The following is an 18796-nucleotide window of genomic DNA, read 5'->3' as shown; positions in this document are numbered from 1 at the left end:
GGAGCTCTAGGAATGGCCAGCCCCTGCCCCCCCTCAGCTCTCTCAGTGCCAGCAGGCAGCTCTGTGCTGTGAGCTTCGGGGTATGCTGTATGGTCACAGGTTTGGCCCCCATATCTTTCTTACCTCCCTTGTTAGACACAGTTCTCAGCTCTGTGCCTCCCCCCGCCACCCCCCATTTCTGTGGTGGTGAGATGACAGCTGCACCCTGGGGGAGATCAGGTTGATGGGGTTGGTTTCATTCTGTGTGTGGCCTTCCCCACCCAGCCTACAACTCTGGTCAGGATCCTCACAGCAGGCACAAGGGGCCGTCCAAGAGGGTCATGAGCCTGCTGTGCTAGCTTGTTTCCCCTTCGCCGGCTGGGGGCCCCTTGAATGAAGCTGTCCTAATCCTGCCCAAGGAGGTCAAGGTTTCACAGTGGGCATCTGTCTCCTGGAATTCCAGGCATGAAGCTAATCCCACCCTGGCCTGAGCTCCTCAGCCAGGAGGCTGAGGCACAGCTAAGAGCTCAGATGTTGGGAACATCTGTCCTTGGTGTGTCACCCTGGGCAACCCTGGCCGTTTGAACCTTGAGTGTCCTCTTCAGAAGGTCTGGACACTGACCCCATTTGCTCAGTTGACAGGCCTTAGGGAGTCACTACTCTGCAGGCGGTGGGTACGCAGGTCAACGAGGACCTGCCTTGTGTTCCAGAGAGCCGTCGATTGGGAAGAAGCTGAGGCACTAAGAGGTAGTTGAGGGGGCGGGGAGAGCAACCAGTCCTGGAGGGTGGTCCTGGATAGGAGCACAGTCTCCCCTTCCCCACCTGTGGCGGTGGGGCTAGTTGGCAGGATGCTCCTGGGTGGTTTCCAGAAAACCAGCTCACTTCAGACCCCACCTGTTCTTGGAGAGGTGCCCGAGGCAGGGCTCAGGCACAGCTAGCCATTCTCATGGGAAAGACAGGCCCTGGGTCCTTGCTGGCTGCTTTGCCTGTTCCGACACTGGTGCTTCTTTCCCACTTCCCGGGCCTTTGCACTTGCTGAGCGCTGTGCCTAGACTACTCTCCACAGATCATCACTGCCTCACTGAAGGCTATAAACCATTGGGTTTCTGTCCCCCACCAGACTGAGTCTGAGAGGGCAGGGACCACGTGTGTCACTGCGTCACCAGGAGGAGTTAAGTAAGTCTGAGAAGAGTAGTGATGGCCAGTGAATATCCCTCTACCTGTATCTGCACCACGTGGGGTAAAGTCCTGGGTCTGGCAATGCTGGGTCAAATTTTTGATGTTAACTGCCAAAATGTCTTCCACGGATGTACCAGTTCATTCTCAACATCACTTAATAAGAAGTGGTCATGTTTTCCTCCAGCCTTGCCCACAACTTGGGTTAGCAAGCCGGTGGCTGAAAAACACCACATCTTAGGATATGAATTTGCTTTTCCTTATGCGAAAGCCTTCTGCCCTGATACAAAAATCGTTTATATGAAAGAAGAAAACCTTACGAAGTTGAACCACTTTTTAAAAGCTCTGGCATCGTTATTCCCTGGCAGTCGGGTGGTTAGGACTCTGCACTTTCACCTCTGGGACCCGGGTTCAATCCCTGGTCGGGGAACTAAGATCCTGCAAGCCGTGTGGTGTGCACCCACCCCACCCCCCGAAAAAAAAGCTCAGGTATGTGGGGCAAAAGCCTGAAAAATATCTCTACATATGTTGCAAATACTTATTTCCTCAGGGTACTTTCTGATGTTTAAGGTGTATTTTGGGGGGCCAGGCCAAGTTTTTCTTTGTTTCCCTAGTTGATTTCATTAACCCTGTGCTTTCTGGCAGAAATTCCTAAATATTCTCTCCTTCCTCAGTAAGAGGAATCTCCATAGCTAGATGACACCCAGAAGTTTCCCAGCCTCCTTTTAATCTACTGGTGGGCATGTGATAGTAGCAGTAGTGATGTGTGCCATTTCCAGGAACTACCATCTGGCTAGAATATAGGCACAATGGCTGGTACTCCAGCAGCTGTTTTTACTCTGGGTCTGCATGACTAGAACATGAGAAGTAAACACCTTTGTAGGCTTTCCAAAGCTGGCTAGAGGTGAGGACCACTGAGCTGAACCCTCAATCTCCAGTGGGAGTTGAGATGCCAGGACCAACCAGCGCAAAGGCCCAGAGCTAGGAGGAAATGGGCCCATCCATGTGTGGTCTGTGAGGCAGGACTGGCCACTTGGATCACTGACTCCTCTCTATGGTCAGCTGGGGCCCAGGAACAGGTCCTTGCCCGGACTCACCCGGCCAGCCCAAGGATGGGCAAGAATCTGGAACCTGAGAGGCCTGGTGGACCCCTCCCTCCTCCTCAGGTGCTGAGGCACTCCCAGGTCCCACCTCGGGGCTTGTCAAGGTGCTGGCTGTCACAGACTGGTCAGAGCTGGGAGCCCTGGGGAAGAGCCGCCCATCCCTGACCCACCCTGTACCTCACTCCTGTGTCAGGACCAAGGGCAGGTGCCAGGGCAAGACGGTGGGGGTGGGGGTGGCAGGAGACCTGTAGTAGATCCTGACACCCAGAGACTCTGAGAATCGTAGGATCAGAATCCTTAGGACTTGGAATCAGAGAATCTCACAATGACAATGACCATGACAGCCACCAGTGGTAATAAAGGTTTGCTTTTACTGAGTGCAGGGTTAGATGTTCAAGGACAGATACCCAGCAGGTCATGCTAGGGCTAGAGTAGCTCACGACCTCTCGTCTCCGCCCCTTGCCCTGTCACCAGGGAGACGTGGGAACGCTGGAACCCAGGCAGCGGGCAGGAGTGGGGGCAGCAGACACCCACCCAGCCCCCCGACATTCCTGCCCCTTTTGCTTAGACTGCTGCTGCTGGGCCTTCAGGGATCGCCTGCTCCTCTCCCCCCATCGACAGGGGGGTCCTGGGGTCCTGCGTGCCCTCCTCCCATTCCATGAGGAATCACACAGTCAGGGAAGGTGTGACTGCTTCCCCTCCCTAATCCCTGCCCTCCATACTTTCTCCTCCACCACGCCCCCTGCAGGGCTTCCAACTCTGGGCCTCCCGTGCAGGAAGTCCAGAACATGTCCTGAACCCACCCATTTCTCCCCACCCCTCAATCGCCGCCTTGGACATGGTGGGCTTTTCAGAACCTAGAACTCTCGTTAGGTCCCTCATTTGCTCCAGACTCTCTAATGGCGGCCCGCCCCCACTGACCAGCGCCCTCAGAATAAAACCCAGAACACTCGCCAAGGCTCAAGGTCCACTGCGTCCCTCCCTGTCCTGCTCCTTCCCACCTCAGGGCCCTCCGCCCAGCTCTCTCGAAGCCTGGCTCATTCTCTGCCTGCAGGGCCCCTCCCTGAGACCCCACATTAAGTGGCCCCCCGGGCTGTCTCCATCTTCGACCTTGCTTCACTCTTGTCATCTATTAGCTTCTGAAATGGGTATTCATCTGCTGGCTTGGTCAGAGCCATGAGGCCGTGAGCGGGGTGGGTCCACCTGGATCCTGTTGTGTCCCCAGTGTCCTGATCCTAGAACCTCCCTGGGGAGATACGACAGGTTTTGCCTGAGTTTGCACAATTTGCATATATTTGCATTCGCTTGCTTGGCATTGTGGGAATCCTGGATTTCCCCTTTCCCACCAGGTTTTCCAGGAGGATGCAGCAGGGGAGTAGAAGGAGGAGGAATTCGGTGTCCTCCCCATCCTCCTGGCACAGGTGAAAGGTGCACACCAGCAGGCAGCAGATGCAGGGAAGAGCAGGCTGGCTCTGCACCCTTGCGCGGAGAAAGAGTGAGAAGACGGTCCTGGGCGAAACGTGAGGATGCCTGGGGGACGCTGGACCCAGCGTGGGTGACGTGTGTAGGCCAGAAGAGGCCACCAGGGGGCGGCAGAGGCTGGGGAGGGTTCCTAGTGCCCTAGCATGAAACCGGGCAAATTCTTAGATCCCTCTCGCTTATGGAGGAGGGAACCCAGCTTTTGGAGGTCGAGCTAGGACTTGAACCCAGAGGTCAGAGCCTCCAGATGACAGTGTCTGAGTTTCTTGATGGCATGACCCTAGACAAGGGACTTCCCCTTCCCCTGTACCTCTGGTCTCCTCATTTGTGCAATAGGGACATGCCAGACACTGCTTCCCCAGGTAGTCCTGTCTCCATTTATTCAGGTTCATGGCCACAGACAATCCGTCCCCCGTGACCTCCCTTATACACTTAATGTCTGGCACAGGGTAGACACTCAGTGCATGTTTGGTGAAGGAACCAATGAATGGACAAAGGAATGAATGAATGAGGTACTTACTCTGTGCCAGGCTTTTGTTATGCAGGTTCAATTTACTCCTCTGAGGCAAGGGCTATTTTACCCCCATTTACAGATGGGGAAACTGAGGCCCAGAGAGAAGCAAAGACTTCCTCAAATATGTATGCATTCAGGACTTGAATGCCTCCCACTCAACTTAGCCTGAGAGTGGGGTTTGGTGATGCCCTCCCTCTAGGTTCTAGAGAAAGGGAGTGGGTCGTGGTGCCAGTTGGGGGCGGTGTTTCAAGCAGAGCAAACTTTCCTTATGGGACCCTGCAACCTTGAAAGTAAACCCCACTCCTGTGGGTGAGTGAGCTCCCCGTAGCTCAAGGTGCAAAAAGCACAGTGGGGATTTGAATGGTACAGCCACTGCTCCAGGCTGAGTGGCCTTGGGTGAGCGACATGCCATCTCAGAACCTCAGTTTCCCCACCTGTCAAAGGGAGGCATTAACAGCTTATGGTCAGCGGAAAGTGCCACACGAAGCAAGGCGGGGGGCATTTGGGAGCCTCCCCAGCTCCGCCACCCCACCCCACCTCCCCCAGCAGCCACCTACGTGTCCTGTCCCGGCTTATCCGATCGAATCCAGGGAGGAAAGGGTGCGGGTCCTGCCCGCCCCCACGTCTGGGGGCGGAGTTTTGCTGACCCGGGAGCCCAATAAATCCACAGCCCGCCACCGCGAGCTGCCCCTTTAAGCCCCACCGAGACCTCCTGCAGTCAGCGCTGAGCACAGCTCCCAGGGAGAGGGACAGACGTCTGGGTGGTGGACGCACAGCTGCACCTGGCAGTCGGACCGAGTGGGAGGCCAGGTGGACGGACAGGCAGACAGACGGTGGAGACAGACACGAAGACGAAGAGGAGGGACAGGGAGACAGGCGACCGCAGCAAGGAGCCACAGATTCCTTGCCCAGGGAGCCCCGGCCCGCGGGGGACCAAAGGGGACAGGCTTGCCGTGTAGCTGCCGAGGCCGAGCATCCTCCCACCTCTGCGCAGTCCTGCCTCCTCTGCCACTGCCAACTTCCCTTACCCGAGACACGCGGGGTGGCTGGGAGGGCGGAGGACACGCCTGGTCCCCTCACCCGCACCTCATGGCCGCCGTCGAGGCAGGGGCGCGGGCCACGTTCGGAGCCTGGGACTACGGGGTCTTCGCCCTCATGCTGCTGGTGTCCACCGGCATCGGACTATGGGTCGGGCTAGCCCGGGGCGGGCAGCGCAGCGCCGAGGATTTCTTCACCGGGGGCCGGAGCCTGACTGCCTTGCCCGTTGGCCTCTCGCTGGCCGCCAGCTTCATGTCGGCGGTACAGGTGCTGGGCGTGCCGGCCGAGGCCTACCGCTACGGCCTCAAGTTCCTCTGGATGTGCCTGGGACAGCTGCTCAACTCTCTGCTCACTGCGCTGCTCTTCCTGCCGGTCTTCTACCGCCTGGGCCTCACCAGCACCTACCAGGTACCAGGCAGAGGCCTGGCAGCGTCAGGACCTGCCTGGCTGGGAACGCAGGGTCGCGGGGGGGGGGGGGGGGGGAGATCCTGAGGATTTGAGCTGCAGTGCAGGGGGCCGCAGGCGGGCTCCTTAGTGCTTTAATGTGGGGGGGCCCCCGGGCGGACAGGTGGTGAGGGTTGTGGGAAGAAGCCCCAGGCACTGGGGCCAGGGGCAGGAAGGAGGGAGACGAGCCGGCGTCTGGATTCTCTTTGGTGGAAACCCGGTCAGGGCGTGGCCAGGCTCGGCCAGGAGCGCACTCACGTGCGCACAGGCACACACTTGCAACCCACATGCCTGGGCTTGCGTACACCCGAGTGCTCGCCGGACGGCGGGCTCAGGATTCGAAATCCGACATCCCCGCCTCCTCCTACCTTCGGCAAGGGGTTGCCTCTCTGCTCGGGTTTCCCAAACGTCAAACTGGGCTAATTACAGGACCTGCCTCCAGGGCAGTGAGCAAAGTGATTAAAATCTTGACCAGTGTACGGTAGGCAGCCTGCTACAGGCACTGTCTGTATCTTGCCAAAGTTGACTCAGAGAGGCGGCAGCCCCGGGGGATGATCAGACATGAATGGGAGTGGGTGGGGCTGATGTGTACACACTTGATGGCTCAGTCCTCCTGGGCACACGCCGTGTGCACAGGCGCGGGGATGGCGCGTGTGCGCAGGTGTGTGCAGGTAGGTCGGAATGTGTGCTCCGGGCGGGAGCCCCCGTGGGCAAGAGTGCGGAGAGCGCAGTTGCCCTCCCGAGGGCGGGCAGAAGCCAAGAGGGCGAGTGAAGGACTCCAGACGCGTCGGACCCCTGGGTAAGGCCATTCCAAGTGACCATGAGCCCTCGGCTCCTCCTTGCAGTATCTGGAGCTGCGCTTCAGCCGCGCTGTGCGGCTCTGCGGGACCCTGCAGTACCTGGTGGCTACAGTGAGTGGCCTCGGCCCCGCCCTCGCCCCCAGGGTCCAGCTCGGGTCAAATCTTTGTCGGTCCCACCCAGAGCCCTCTTCTTTCCCTCACGACCCCGCCCCGTGGGTCCCGCCCCCACCCGCAAAGCCTTGCCTAGGCCCCGCCCACAACCCCGCCTGGCCCCGCCCCCAAGAGGCTTCATCTATAATACAAGTTTGGACCACAGGCCTCCCGCAAACGCGCTACCCGAGCCCGCCGCGACCCTACGTGGCCCTGCCCATCTGCCCCCAGTCACGTACCCCAACCACCCTTCTCCCCCTATCTCCTAATGCCTTCTTAACCCACCAGCCCCCCAATGCCCCCGCCCCTACTCACCTGCCCCTGCCCTCTACCTGCAGATGCTGTACACCGGCATCGTGATCTACGCCCCCGCGCTCATCCTGAACCAAGGTTTGACTCGGGGGAGGGTGACGGGGAGGGGACAAAAGCTTAGAGACTGGACCAGGGGAAGGAAGGGGCAGCCCTAGGAGAGACTTGGGAGGGAAGTATCCTCCTGGAGAGAAGAGGGCCCTAGAGAGTGGAGGCCAAGTTTACACCCTGCACAGCGGCCTAATGGGAGGGTCTCCTTGCAGTGACAGGGCTGGACATCTGGGCATCGCTCCTGTCTACCGGAGTCATCTGCACCTTCTACACTACTGTGGTGAATGTCCCCCTACCCCCACCCGATGTGGGGCTCCATGTCCACTGAGTGGGAGAGACTGTGGGCAGGCCCATCCACTCCCTACCTTCCCTTCCTCCGGAGGAAGCCTGTGTCCCAACTGGGCCTACTTCCTCATCTTTATTATGAAAGGTGATTTGAAAGGTTTATTGCTGAAAGTCCAAGGACAAGCTAGCTTCAGGCATGGGTGGATCCAGGGGCTACAACAGAGTCTTCTGGGCCCCTCTCGCATCTCTAGGGACCTCATTAGCTCCAGGCTTCCATCCCTTTTGGCTTCCTTCCAGCAGCAAGTGAGTTCCAATTTCAGGATGGGCTGGCTGAAGTCCCCGAAGGGCTCTGTTTGGCTGGCTCTGGTATTCTGTGAAGGATGAGCCACTCACAGATGTTTGGGTGGCTAGGGTGTTCTGATTGGCTATTCCTGGAGCTGGGAGCAGGGTTAGCTTCACCCAAGTGACCTGGGTGGGGGAAGGGGCTTCTCCAAAGGAAAATCCAGGGGCTGCCAAGACAAAAACATGAAGAACATGCCAAAGACATGAAGGCTGGATGAGTAAAAACAACAGCTAATAATAACAGTAGTACTAATAATGATAATAATGGTGGCAGCCATCACTCACTGAACACTTGTATGTGCCAGATGCTCTTCCAAATATTTTTCTTATAGTAACTAATTTAGTCCTCACAATGATACCCTGAGGAAGGTACTGTTATTACCCCCATTTTACAGATAAGGAAACCGAGGCAGAGAGGGGTATTGGTCCCAGCCACTGCTGGAGGCCAGGTCAGGTTGGCCCCAGCCAGGTCCACTACCTGACTCCTTCTCCCTCCTACCTCTGCCCTGTCCTGTAGGCCCCAGACAGATTCCCGTCTGACACCCTGTCTCCCTCCCTGTCACATCTTGCAGGGCGGCATGAAGGCTGTGATCTGGACCGACGTGTTTCAGGTCTTAGTGATGCTGAGTGGTTTCTGGGTTGTCCTGGCTCGCGGAACTATGCTCGTGGGTGGACCTGGGCAAGTACTTGAGCTTGCCAAGAACCACTCCAGGATCAACCTGATGGAGTAAGTGAAAACATAAAGGGGGATACTGCCAAACGATGGAGCTGACATCTGTCTGCCCTGGGAGAAGCCAGCCAATGCCTCCTGCTCCAGGAAGCCCTCCTTGCTCCCCTCCCGAGACTCCCCACGGACAGAACCCTGGCTCCCCCTCTCTGTACTCCCACAGCCCCCATCCCTCCATCTGGCCCAGACTTCTGCACCACACCACCCCCTAGCCCAGACTGGGGACTGCAGGCTCTCTGAGCTCCCAGCTGAACATAGAAAAAATGTTTTCTGAATGCATACATGGATGATTCAAACTCCTAGTCACATTTCAGAACCTACCCCAAATATCCCTTTAAGGCCCATAAGGTGCAGAATGGCTATCTGGGGCACTTTGGGTGGGTGAAGTCAGTGTGGCATCCCCACATGGCTGACTTTCCCTGCCCTCATCCAGCTTTGACCTGGACCCAAGGAGCCGCTACACATTCTGGACTTTTGTTGTCGGTGGCACATTGGTATGGCTTTCAATGTATGGTGTGAACCAAGCACAGGTGCAGCGCTACATGGCCTGTCGCACGGAGAAACAGGCCAAGCTGTGAGTATTTGGGAGGGGCAAAGTGGATACTTCGGGGACGTGCTGCTCCCCTCCCCTTCTGAGACCACCTCTCCCCCCAGGGCCGTGCTCGTCAACCAACTGGGCCTGTTCCTGATCGTGTCCAGTGCCGCTTTCTGTGGCATCGTCATGTTCACGTTCTACCTTGACTGTGACCCTCTCCTGGCAGGGCGTATCTCTGCCCCAGACCAGGTGAGTCTGGTCCAGGCTCCTAGGCCACTTCTATCTACCCACCCCCACTGTGAACCTCTGGATGAGTCTCTGCGGGTGAGAGTGGAAAAGTAGAGACAGCCTGTGCAAAGGTCCAGAGGCAGGAAAGAGCTCAGCTCACAGGAGGATCTGGGAGGTGATGGGAAGCCATGGGAGGGAGTAGGGGAGGGGCATTTCAGACTCCCTGAAGGCTATCAAGGAGGAGATGGGACCATGGTCCATCATGAAATGATGACATTAACCATAATGACCCTCTCTCATGTCCCAAGTGTCTACTCTGTGCCTTATGCTGTTCCCTTCACAAGCAGTTAATTTCCCATCAAATCGTTCAACATGTGATGAGGCCAAGGTTGCCATGGCCCTTGACGTACAGATGAGGAAACTGAGGCAGGAGGTCGTGGGTAGAGCAATTGCCTGAGGTCCACAGGCAAGTCAGGGGCAGCACCAGGGCCAAGACCTAGACCTGCACACCCTGGCGGGATCTCTGACCCTGGGGTTCAGAGCTGGCAGAGGCTGCAAGACCATCCCATCAGATCCTCCTCTGGGGTCAGATCCTGGACTGTCTGACTGTGTAACCTCAAGCAAGGTGTGTACCTCTTTGGTCCCACTGGCTCCATCAGTAAAGTGGGGATGACACAGGACCTTGCCTCACTCAGGTCCCAGGGCTCTTTGCATGGTATCACAAAGTCGATCAACAAACACACACACACTAAGTGCCCACTGTGAGCCTGGTCTGTACAGGGTGCTGGGGACGTGCAGTGTAAGGACAGACAGAAGCCCCTGCCCTTGGGGTGCTGCTGTCCTGGAGGTTGACCCCCGACTCCCCCCAGTACATGCCCTTGATGGTGCTGGACATCTTCGTGGACCTGCCTGGAGTCCCTGGGCTCTTTCTGGCCTGTGCCTACAGTGGCACCCTCAGGTGAGTGGCACAGCTTGCTCACTTGGCCGCATCTGAGCCCGTGGGTCCTCCTTGTCTCTACCAGCCACTCCCCTGTGAGATGGAATGTTCTGGGCATGTCCATCATTTACTGCTCAGTCCCCATCAGGTGGGCTCTGGCAAAGGGCACACCCTGGGCATCCGGACCCCAGCTCCGGAGTCTTTACCGTCTTATTCCCCGGCAGGGCCACACGAGACTCCTTTCCCTTCTTTCTGTCCTCCATCCCCCGAACAAATGTTTGATAAGCACCTATGTGGCAGGTACTGCTGTTCTAAATACTGGGGCACAGCCATGGCCAAGCGGTCACCCACTCTTGCCCTCAGGGGCCTCACACTCTGGTAGTTTCAAATCTTCTACAACTTGTGGCCTGCTCCTGCTGTGACCAGAGTTCCATGAGACTGTTCTCTGCACCCCATTATTGCTCTGTAATGAGAACTTGTGTCATTTGTGGCCTTGGTCACGGGTGTCCTTGCTCCTGAGAGGGTGTCTCAGGTCTATGGGGGAGTGTGGAGATGTGGACATCTCCACTCCTGAGGAATTCTGTCGCCCCTGCCTCTGCCCTCGGGCTGGCTGGGGGTCCTGGCAGGCCAGATGGTGTGGGCAGCTGGGGGCCTCCCCTAGCAGGTAGGCCCCAGGGTGTGTGTGGCCAATCCCTTGATGTGGCCTGAGGACACCCCTCTCCCCTCCCTTGTACCCGCCAGCACTGCATCCACCAGCATCAATGCCATGGCTGCTGTCACTGTGGAGGACCTCATCAAACCTCGGCTGCCGAGTCTGACCCCCCGGAGACTTGTCATCATCTCCAAGGGGCTGTGTGAGTTGGGGGGACCCGGGTGGGGGACCAGGGCAGCCTCTCCCCGCTGACAGTGCCATCCCCATCCACTACAGCACTCATCTACGGCTCGGCCTGTCTCACTGTGGCAGCTCTGTCCTCCCTGCTGGGGGGTGGCGTTCTCGAGGTGAGCCCCGCTCCCGCTCCCCACCCTGCCCTAATCTCCCCAGGAGGTGAGGCAACATCCACGTTGAAATGAGGCTCCGAGAAGGTTACACATGTCAGCGGCAGAACTGAGTTCTGACTGATGCCACAGGCAGGATAATTCCTGCAGCCACCTGGCCAAAAGCGGGGGGGGGGGGGGATGGGGGATGAGGGGCAGCTAGGAGCGGGAGTGGTGGCCTGGGGGCAAGAAGGGCCTCCTTCTGGCCTGGAGGTGGAACCAAGTTTGTCAAGAGAGAGAATCAGCATCTTTGGGAGAGAGGCAGGCACAAGGAGTCGCCTCCCCTTTAGGGCACAGAGGAGTCTCAAGGTCCACAGTAGAATTCCCCAGGTCTTCCTTTCCCAGCGGGTAAACTGAGGACAGGAAAGGTGGGAGAGCTCTGCTCTCAGTCTCAACCCCACCCACTCTCCCAGGGCTCCTTCACCATCATGGGAGTCATCAGCGGCCCCCTCCTAGGAGCTTTCATCCTGGGAATGTTCCTCCCCGCCTGCAATACGCTGGTGAGTGGGGGTGAGCGAGGTGAGGGGCTGGGAATACCCTCCACTGACACTGGGTCCCCCATCAGGGCGTCCTGTCCGGGCTGGCGGTGGGCTTGGCGCTCTCGCTGTGGGTGGCCGTGGGTGCCACTCTGTACCCGCCTAGCGCGCAGTCCATGGGGGTCCTGCCTTCATCGGCCGCCGGCTGTGCTGTGCCCTCGGCCAACGCCTCTGGCATCCTAGACCCGCTTCTCGCCGCCAACGCCTCCAGCAGGGCCTCCAGGTGAGCGAGCTGGTGTGAGCAGGAGGCGTGACCAGGGAGGGATCCTGGCCCGATTGAGAGGAGGAGCGGGGAGCAGGAAGAAGTGAGGGAAGGGCATTCCCAGCAGAGGGGAAAGAAAGTGCAAAGGCTCTGAGACCAGGGTTCAGTTTATTTATTTATTTATTTACTTATTTATTTATTTATTTTGGCTGCGTTGGGTCTTCATTGCTGCGTGCAGGCTTTCTCTAGTTGCGGCGAGCGGGGGCTACTCTTCGTTGTGGCGCGCGGGCTTCTCATCGCGGTGGCTTCTCTTGTTGCGGAGCACGGGCTCTAGGTGCGCGGGCTTCAACAGTTGTGCCTCGCGGGCTTAGTTGCTCCCCGGCATGTGGGATCTTCCCGGACCAGGCATCGAACCCGTGTCCCCTGCACTGGCAGGCGGATTCTTAACCACTGCGCCACCGGGGAAGTCCCCCAGTGTTCACTTTAGTGCATTCCAACTATGGTGAGGTTGGGGTGGATTTAATGAGAGGAGTAAGGATAGGAGAAGAGGTCCAGCCAGAGGAATCTGATTCTTTTTCTAAATTGAGATATCATTTACAGACCATAAAATTAGCTGTTTAAAAGTGGCTTTTAGTATATTCCCCAGGTTATACAATCATCACCACTAACTGAAGAACATTTTCATTACCTCAAAAACAAACGAAACAAAAAAGACCAAAAAATAAAACTCTGTACGCTTTAGCAGTCACTCCCCATTTCCACCTTCCTCTAGCCCCTGGCAACCACTAATCCAGTTTCTGTCACTATGGATTTGCCTATTCTGTACAGTTCATATGAATGAAACTGTACAACATACGGCCTGTTGTCTCTGGCTTCCTTCACTCACATGGTGTTTTTAAGGTCCATCCACATTGTAGCATGTATCAGTGCTTCATTCCTTTTATGGCTGAGTACTATTTCACTGTATGGATGGATCCATTTTATTTATCCTTTATCAGTTGATGGACATTTAGTGATTGTGAACAGTGCTGCTATGAACATTTGTGTACAAGTACTGGTGTAGACATATGTTTTCATTTCTCTGGATATATACCTAGGAGTGGAATTGCTGGATCATATGGTAATTCTATGTTTAACTTTCTGAGGAGCCACCAGACTGTTTTCCACAGTGACTACATCATTTTACATTCCCTCCAGCAATATATGAGTGTTCCAATTTCTCCACATCCTCTCCGATACTTGTTATTTTCCCCTCTTAAAAACCCTAGCCATCCTATTGGGTATGAAGTGATATCTCATTGTGGTTTTGATTTGTGTTTCCCTAATGACTAAGGATGTTGACCATCTTTTCACGTGCTTACTGGCCATATTTATATCTTCTTTGGAGAAATGTCTCCTCAGATCCCTTGCTCATTTTTAAACCGGGCCATTTGTCTTTTCATTGTTGAGTTGTAATTTATATATTCTTTATATCTTTATAATGCTGGATATTAGATCCTTATCAGATGTACGATTTGCAAACATTTTCTTTCATTCTGTGTGTTGTCGTTCATTCTGTTGACAGTATCCTTTGATATACAAAAGTTTTCCATTTTGATGAAGTCCTGTTTATCTATGTTTTCTTTGTTTTGTTTTGTTTGGCTGTGCTACGTGGTTTTTAGGATCTTAGTTCCCTGACCAGGGATTGAACCCACCCCCTCAGCAGTGAAAGCAAGGAGTCCTAACCACTGGACCGCCAGGGAATTCCCTCTATGTTTTCTTTGGCTGCTTGTGCTTTTGGTGTCATATCTAAGAAACTATTGCCAAATCCAAGGTCATAAAGGTTCACAGCTGTTTTCTTCTTAGAGCTTAATTTGGTTTGATTCTGAGGGCAATAGGGATCCATGGAGGGTGATGAGAAGTAGCAGGAGGTGATCTGAGTTACATTTTAGTAATGCTCCCTCTGCTTGTGTGCACAGAATGCCTGAGGGTGTTGGTGGGATAGCAGCAGGGAAGGAGAACTGGCACATGGCCAGATGAGCAATAATGGAGGACTGGGCTGGGTCGTGGGAGTGGAGACAGGAAGAAGCAAATGGGCTGGGAGTGGATTTTAGACTCATGCTCAACTCTCCCTCCCCCAGCCTCGAAATGGACCCTGATCCACCCACCTTAACTGACAGCTTCTACGCCATTTCCTATCTCTATTATGGTGCCCTGGGCACAGTGAGCACCGTGCTATGTGGAGCTCTCGTCAGCTGCCTGACGGGTAAGGAGGGCGTGTAGCATTCTTAGAAGTCATCCTGTCCATCCCTCTGCCTCTAGGACCCACCAGGCAGGGAGGGAAGGAAGGACCCTTCTGCCGGCCAAGTGGCCACTGTGTGCTAGCCGCATCTACACCCTTTGTGCTGCATCACCTTCAGGACAACCCTCCACCTCGTGGGACTCGTCCTATTTTGCAAAGGCAGAAACAGAGGCATCCCCTATCCACCTCTCTATTCCCTCTTCGCCCCCCAAAATTAAGCCTTTGCGAGAGGAAGGCCGGTAGGGCCACGAGACGCTGTCCCTGGTGCTGATATATCTTCTCATCAAGGCCTTAGCAATTCTGCGCTCCTCCAGGAATTCTGAATCCCATGGAGAAGTGGAAAGAGATCAAAAGAAATCAACAGAGATAATAGCACCTGTTCTCGCTTCCTGAGTCTCAGACTTCACATTCACCAGGCCTTTATTGAGTCTTTCTCTGTTGGGCAATATTCTAGACGATAGGGACATAGGAGTGAACGGAACCATGTGCCGGACCCTCCTGGCCATCCACTGTTGTGCTATTACAACCCCTCACTGTATAGATGAGACAACTGAAACCCAGAGGGGGGCAGAGACTTGCCAGTGTCCCCAGTGGGTCACTGTCAGATCTCGGATTGGAAACCATCAGAGCTCTCCCTTCCCCTCCCCAGGGCCTGGTCTCCAGTCCCCGCCCCCCACCCCTCGCTAAATAATTCCATTTTCTCTCTGCCCCCTCAGTCCCCACCAAGCGCAGTGCCCTGGGTCCTGGTCTGCTGTGGTGGGACCTCACACGGCAGACGGCATCTGTGGCCCCTAAGGAAGAAGTGGCCGCCCTGGATGACAGCTTGATGAAGGTCAGTCTAGGGCTGTGCTCTCGGAGTTGGGGGGGGGGCAGTGAAGTGGCTTCGGGTGCTCTGTGTGTGGCCACAACTCAGGGAAGTGACAGGGTGAGTCAGCATGTTTGTCTTTCTCAACTTCTCCTTACCTCCTGTGGAAAGGCTCAGTTGGGAGCTAATGTGTCTTCAACACCTTCCCCTTTAACAAGCACGGAGCAGAATTCATTTTCATCGTATCTGTTTTTACAATTACTTCCAATCTATGGCAAGTGAAACTGGTTTGTCTTTTGGTGTTGATATAAAGTGTCTCCTGAAAAGAAAATTGCTTAATTCAAAAGTGAGTCAACTTAGGAAAACTCTTACGTAAGAAACACCACAGGGAGTAGACCAACCTTGGCCAAAGCCGTGTGGCTGCTATTGGAATGTCCTGAGTTTAAGAAACATTGTCCCTGGGGGGTCTGATCCAGGCCTGCTCTTGCTTTGGAATCCCTGTTTCATTCCCTTATTTATTAAGCACTTGCTGTGTACCCAGACCTGTACTGGCAGGAGCAGAAGAAAGCTAAACCAAGAAAGGAATAGGATCTAAGCAGGTGGTGAATATTAGGAAGAAAATAAAGCAGAATCCTATGATGGGGATAGCCTCTTGGAAGAGGGGACATTAATAGAGTCCAGAATGAGAAGGAGACAGCCATAGGGAAATCTGAGGGAAGGGCATTCTTGGTGGAGGGCACAGCAGGTGCAAAGGGTCTGAGGCCAGCGCAGACTCAACGGTGAGGGCTGGGGAAGGAGTGGATTTGGCTTAAGTGTTTTAAAGCTCCCTCCAGCTGCTGTGGGAAAATATTCATTCTCTGGAAGAACAATAGGCAGAGTCAGAGAGAGGATGTGGGCAGGCATCCATGGAAGCTCTGATGGCCTGGACTGTAGGTGACACGGGCACGGGGGAGAGAAGTGGATGGAGGTTTTTGAGGCAGAAGGGACAGGACTGACCTGTGCACTGGACAAGGGGATATTGTGCAACTCTGCCCAGGTTCTGTCCTCCCAGGCCCTCTGTCCCCAACTGGAGGATATCTGAGCTGACACAGCAGAAGTGGTCTTTATGACAGGGTCTTTCTTCTCTCCTCCCCCTAGGGTGCTGAAGAATTGTCCCCAGGAACCAAGAGGCCTCCTGACTTCCTGCCCACTGACGAGGACCATCTGCTCTTCCTGGGTCAGAAGGAGATGAATGGAGCTGGCTCCAGGACCCCAGGCAGTGAACATGACAAAGGTCTTAACCTGCGAGAGACAGACCTCTGAGGCAGTCAGGAACTGACCGCCTGGGATGGAACCCCAGGGGAGCCAATCCCAGGCCATGAGCCGATGGTCTTGGGCTCCTATTGGCAAGGCCACATCATATGCAAATAAGCTCGGGACTGCACGTCCCTACCCTATGGGAAGAGGTGAAGCCCCACCTCCAGAAAGTCATTTTATCCTGCCTTCTCCTTCCAGCTGGACCCAAGTCTTAGATGCTGCACCCCTGCCCACTCCCCCAAAACAAGGCCAGATATTTCTCTACCTACAAAAGTAAGATATTGGAGTCCCCTCTGGACAACATGGGAAAACCCCAGGCCCAACACTGGGGTCTGAGAAAGACCCCAGTTCTTCCCTGGGAATTATCTGAACCTTAGCAATGATTTTGGACGTCCTCAGGCCCAACCCCTTGTGCCCACTTCACAGGTAGGGAAACCAAGGCCTGGAAAGGGGCATTGACTTGGCCAAGGTCACAGAACAAACCAGACACTCATCGAGAGTTAGACACCAGCTCTCCCTCCTTCATCCCTTCCCTATTTTCCCCCCTTTGGAGGGACAGACGTCACATGGCCTCTGATCTTGTGAGGAGGAGGGAAGGAGAAAGGAAGAATAATGTTTTCAGCCTTCCTTCTGTGCCTGGACACTTTACCCATCTCATCCATTAAGGACCATGAGCCCACTTTACAGAGGAAGAAACTGAGGCTCAGCGAGGTTGCCTGAGGTCACACAGTGAGTCGGGTCAGGTCGGGGACAGACCTGGGTGCTACATGAGGCGGAGGCTCCGTTGACGATGTGTTGCTGGTATACAGGCGAGCTCACATACCAGAGACGCGTCTGACCCTTGGTTGGAGACTTCATCCATGCACATCAAATAAATGGACTCTTGATGTTCTGTCTTCTCTGAAAAATCATTTTGGCTGTCACCCTAGATCTCCTCAGTCAGATCTGAGTGCAAATCTCTTTATCACTATCCCCGAGCCTATGATGAATAAACCTGAGTATTTAAAGCATCAGAGCAAGGTGATCACTCCCATGCTAGGGTGCATTACACTGCCTTCCCAGACACACAGCTTCTCTCCCCTCCTGACTCCCTCCCAAAGGATCCCCTCCTCACTGCCCTTTGTACACTGTCCCTGCACCAGCCCCTGGGGTTTCTGTGACACTGACAGCTGGCTGTACCCACCTCTGCCCACAACTGCCATGGCTCCCATGGCCTCCAGAGAAGCGTCCCCTGCTCACCTAGCAGTGGGAGCCCTTATACTAGATTCAATAAGGTAGCCCCAAAATTCACGTCTACCTGGAAACTCAGAATGTAAGCTTCTTTAAAAATAGGGTCTTGGCAGGTGTACTTGGACAAGTTAAGATTAGGTCATACTGGGACTTCCCTGGTGGCGCAGTGGTTGAGAATCCGCCTGCCAGTGCAAGGGACACGGGTTCAAGCCCTGGTCCAGGAAGATCCCACATGCCACGGAGCACTACTACAAGCCTATATGCCACAACTACTGAGCCTGCGCTCTAGTACCTGCGAGCCGCAACTACTGAGCCCAAGTGCCACAACTACTGAAGCCGGCACACCTAGAGCCTGTGCTCCGCAACAAAGAGAAGCCACCGCAATGAGAAGCCCGCACACCACAACGAAGAGTAGCCCCCGCTCGCCACAACTAGAGAAAGCCTGCATGCAGCAACGAAGACCCAATGCAGCCAAAAATAAACAAATTATTAAAACTAAAAATTAGGTCATACTGATTAGAATGGGCCCTGAATCTAATGACTGTGTCCTTATTAGAAGAGGAGAAAAGACACAGACACACAGGGAGAAAACTATGTGGACAAAGAGGCAGAGATGAGTAATGTACGTACAAGCCAAGGGATGCCAAGGATTGCTGGAGTCACCAGAAGCTGGGAGTGAGGCAGGGGAGGGATTCTATCCTAGGGCCTTCAGAGGAAACACGGCCCTGCCAACATCTTGACTTCGAACTTTGGGCCTCCAGTACTGAGAGAAAATTAATTTCTATTATGTTAAGCTGTGGCAGCCTCAGGAAATGAATGTACCCCTCCTGATCTGGCCTCTCTTGACCACTCAGAGACCTGGCCCTCTGTGCAGGCTGTTTTATGGAGACCTTTAGATTTGGACTTAAAAATGACCATCACAAATTTTTTTTTTTTTTTTTTTTTTTTTTTCGGTACGCAGGCCTCTCACTGCTGCGGCCTCTCCCGTTGCAGAGCACAGGCTCCAGACGCGCAGGCTCAGCGGCCATGGCTCACGGGCCCAGCCGCTCCGCGGCATGTGGGATCTTCCCGGACCGGGGCACGAACCCGTGTCCTCTGCATCGGCAGGCGGACTCTCAACCACTGCGCCACCAGGGAAGCCCTAAAAGTGACCATCACGAATTTTAAATCAATGACTGAGTAAAGTGGGAACCAGACTTTCAGCTGGTTGATGGTCCTTCCTCAAAGCACAGTTTGGGGTGGGGCAGGGAGCAGGGCTGAGGCTTCCCAGTGCAGGCAGAACAAGCTGGTCTGGCTGCTGTTTTAGAGATCCAG

General features: G+C 54.9%; 1 protein-coding gene across 2 annotated transcripts; it reads left to right on the top strand.

Moving 5' to 3' along the window:
• The first annotated feature begins 5236 nt into the window (after window positions 1-5236).
• On the top strand, window positions 5237-17616 carry SLC5A5 (solute carrier family 5 member 5). Of its 2 annotated transcripts, XM_032625062.1 has the most exons (15): window positions 5341-5697; window positions 6579-6644; window positions 7022-7073; window positions 7256-7323; window positions 8243-8397; window positions 8831-8971; window positions 9052-9181; window positions 10030-10118; window positions 10839-10951; window positions 11026-11096; window positions 11546-11632; window positions 11698-11891; window positions 13991-14115; window positions 14868-14983; window positions 16094-17616. In XM_032625062.1, the coding sequence occupies exons 1-15, from the start codon at window positions 5341-5343 to the stop codon at window positions 16256-16258; spliced, it is 1929 nt and encodes a 642-aa protein (XP_032480953.1). In that variant the 3' UTR covers window positions 16259-17616. The 2 variants fall into 2 exon arrangements, 1 of the variants encoding a protein (XP_032480953.1); XR_004349016.1 differs by lacking the exon at window positions 16094-17616 and having other exon boundaries at window positions 5237-5697; window positions 11852-11891.
• Window positions 17617-18796: the final 1180 nt, after the last annotated feature.

This window comes from Phocoena sinus, chromosome 3 (genome assembly GCF_008692025.1).
Source record: "Phocoena sinus isolate mPhoSin1 chromosome 3, mPhoSin1.pri, whole genome shotgun sequence".
In the NCBI taxonomy this organism is placed as follows: domain Eukaryota; kingdom Metazoa; phylum Chordata; class Mammalia; order Artiodactyla; family Phocoenidae; genus Phocoena; species Phocoena sinus.
The sequence above is the reverse complement of the archived record's forward strand: the minus strand, read 5'-3'. Positions and strand labels throughout refer to the sequence as shown.

Coding starts and splice junctions, on each gene's coding strand:
- SLC5A5 (XM_032625062.1), top strand. CDS start 5,341: ATGGCCGCCGTCGAGGCAGGGGCGCGGGCCACGTTCGGAGCCTGGGAC. Junction 7,074..7,255: donor CGCGCTCATCCTGAACCAAG/GTTTGACTCGGG, acceptor GTCTCCTTGCAG/TGACAGGGCTGGACATCTGG. Junction 11,633..11,697: donor TCCCCGCCTGCAATACGCTG/GTGAGTGGGGGT, acceptor GTCCCCCATCAG/GGCGTCCTGTCCGGGCTGGC.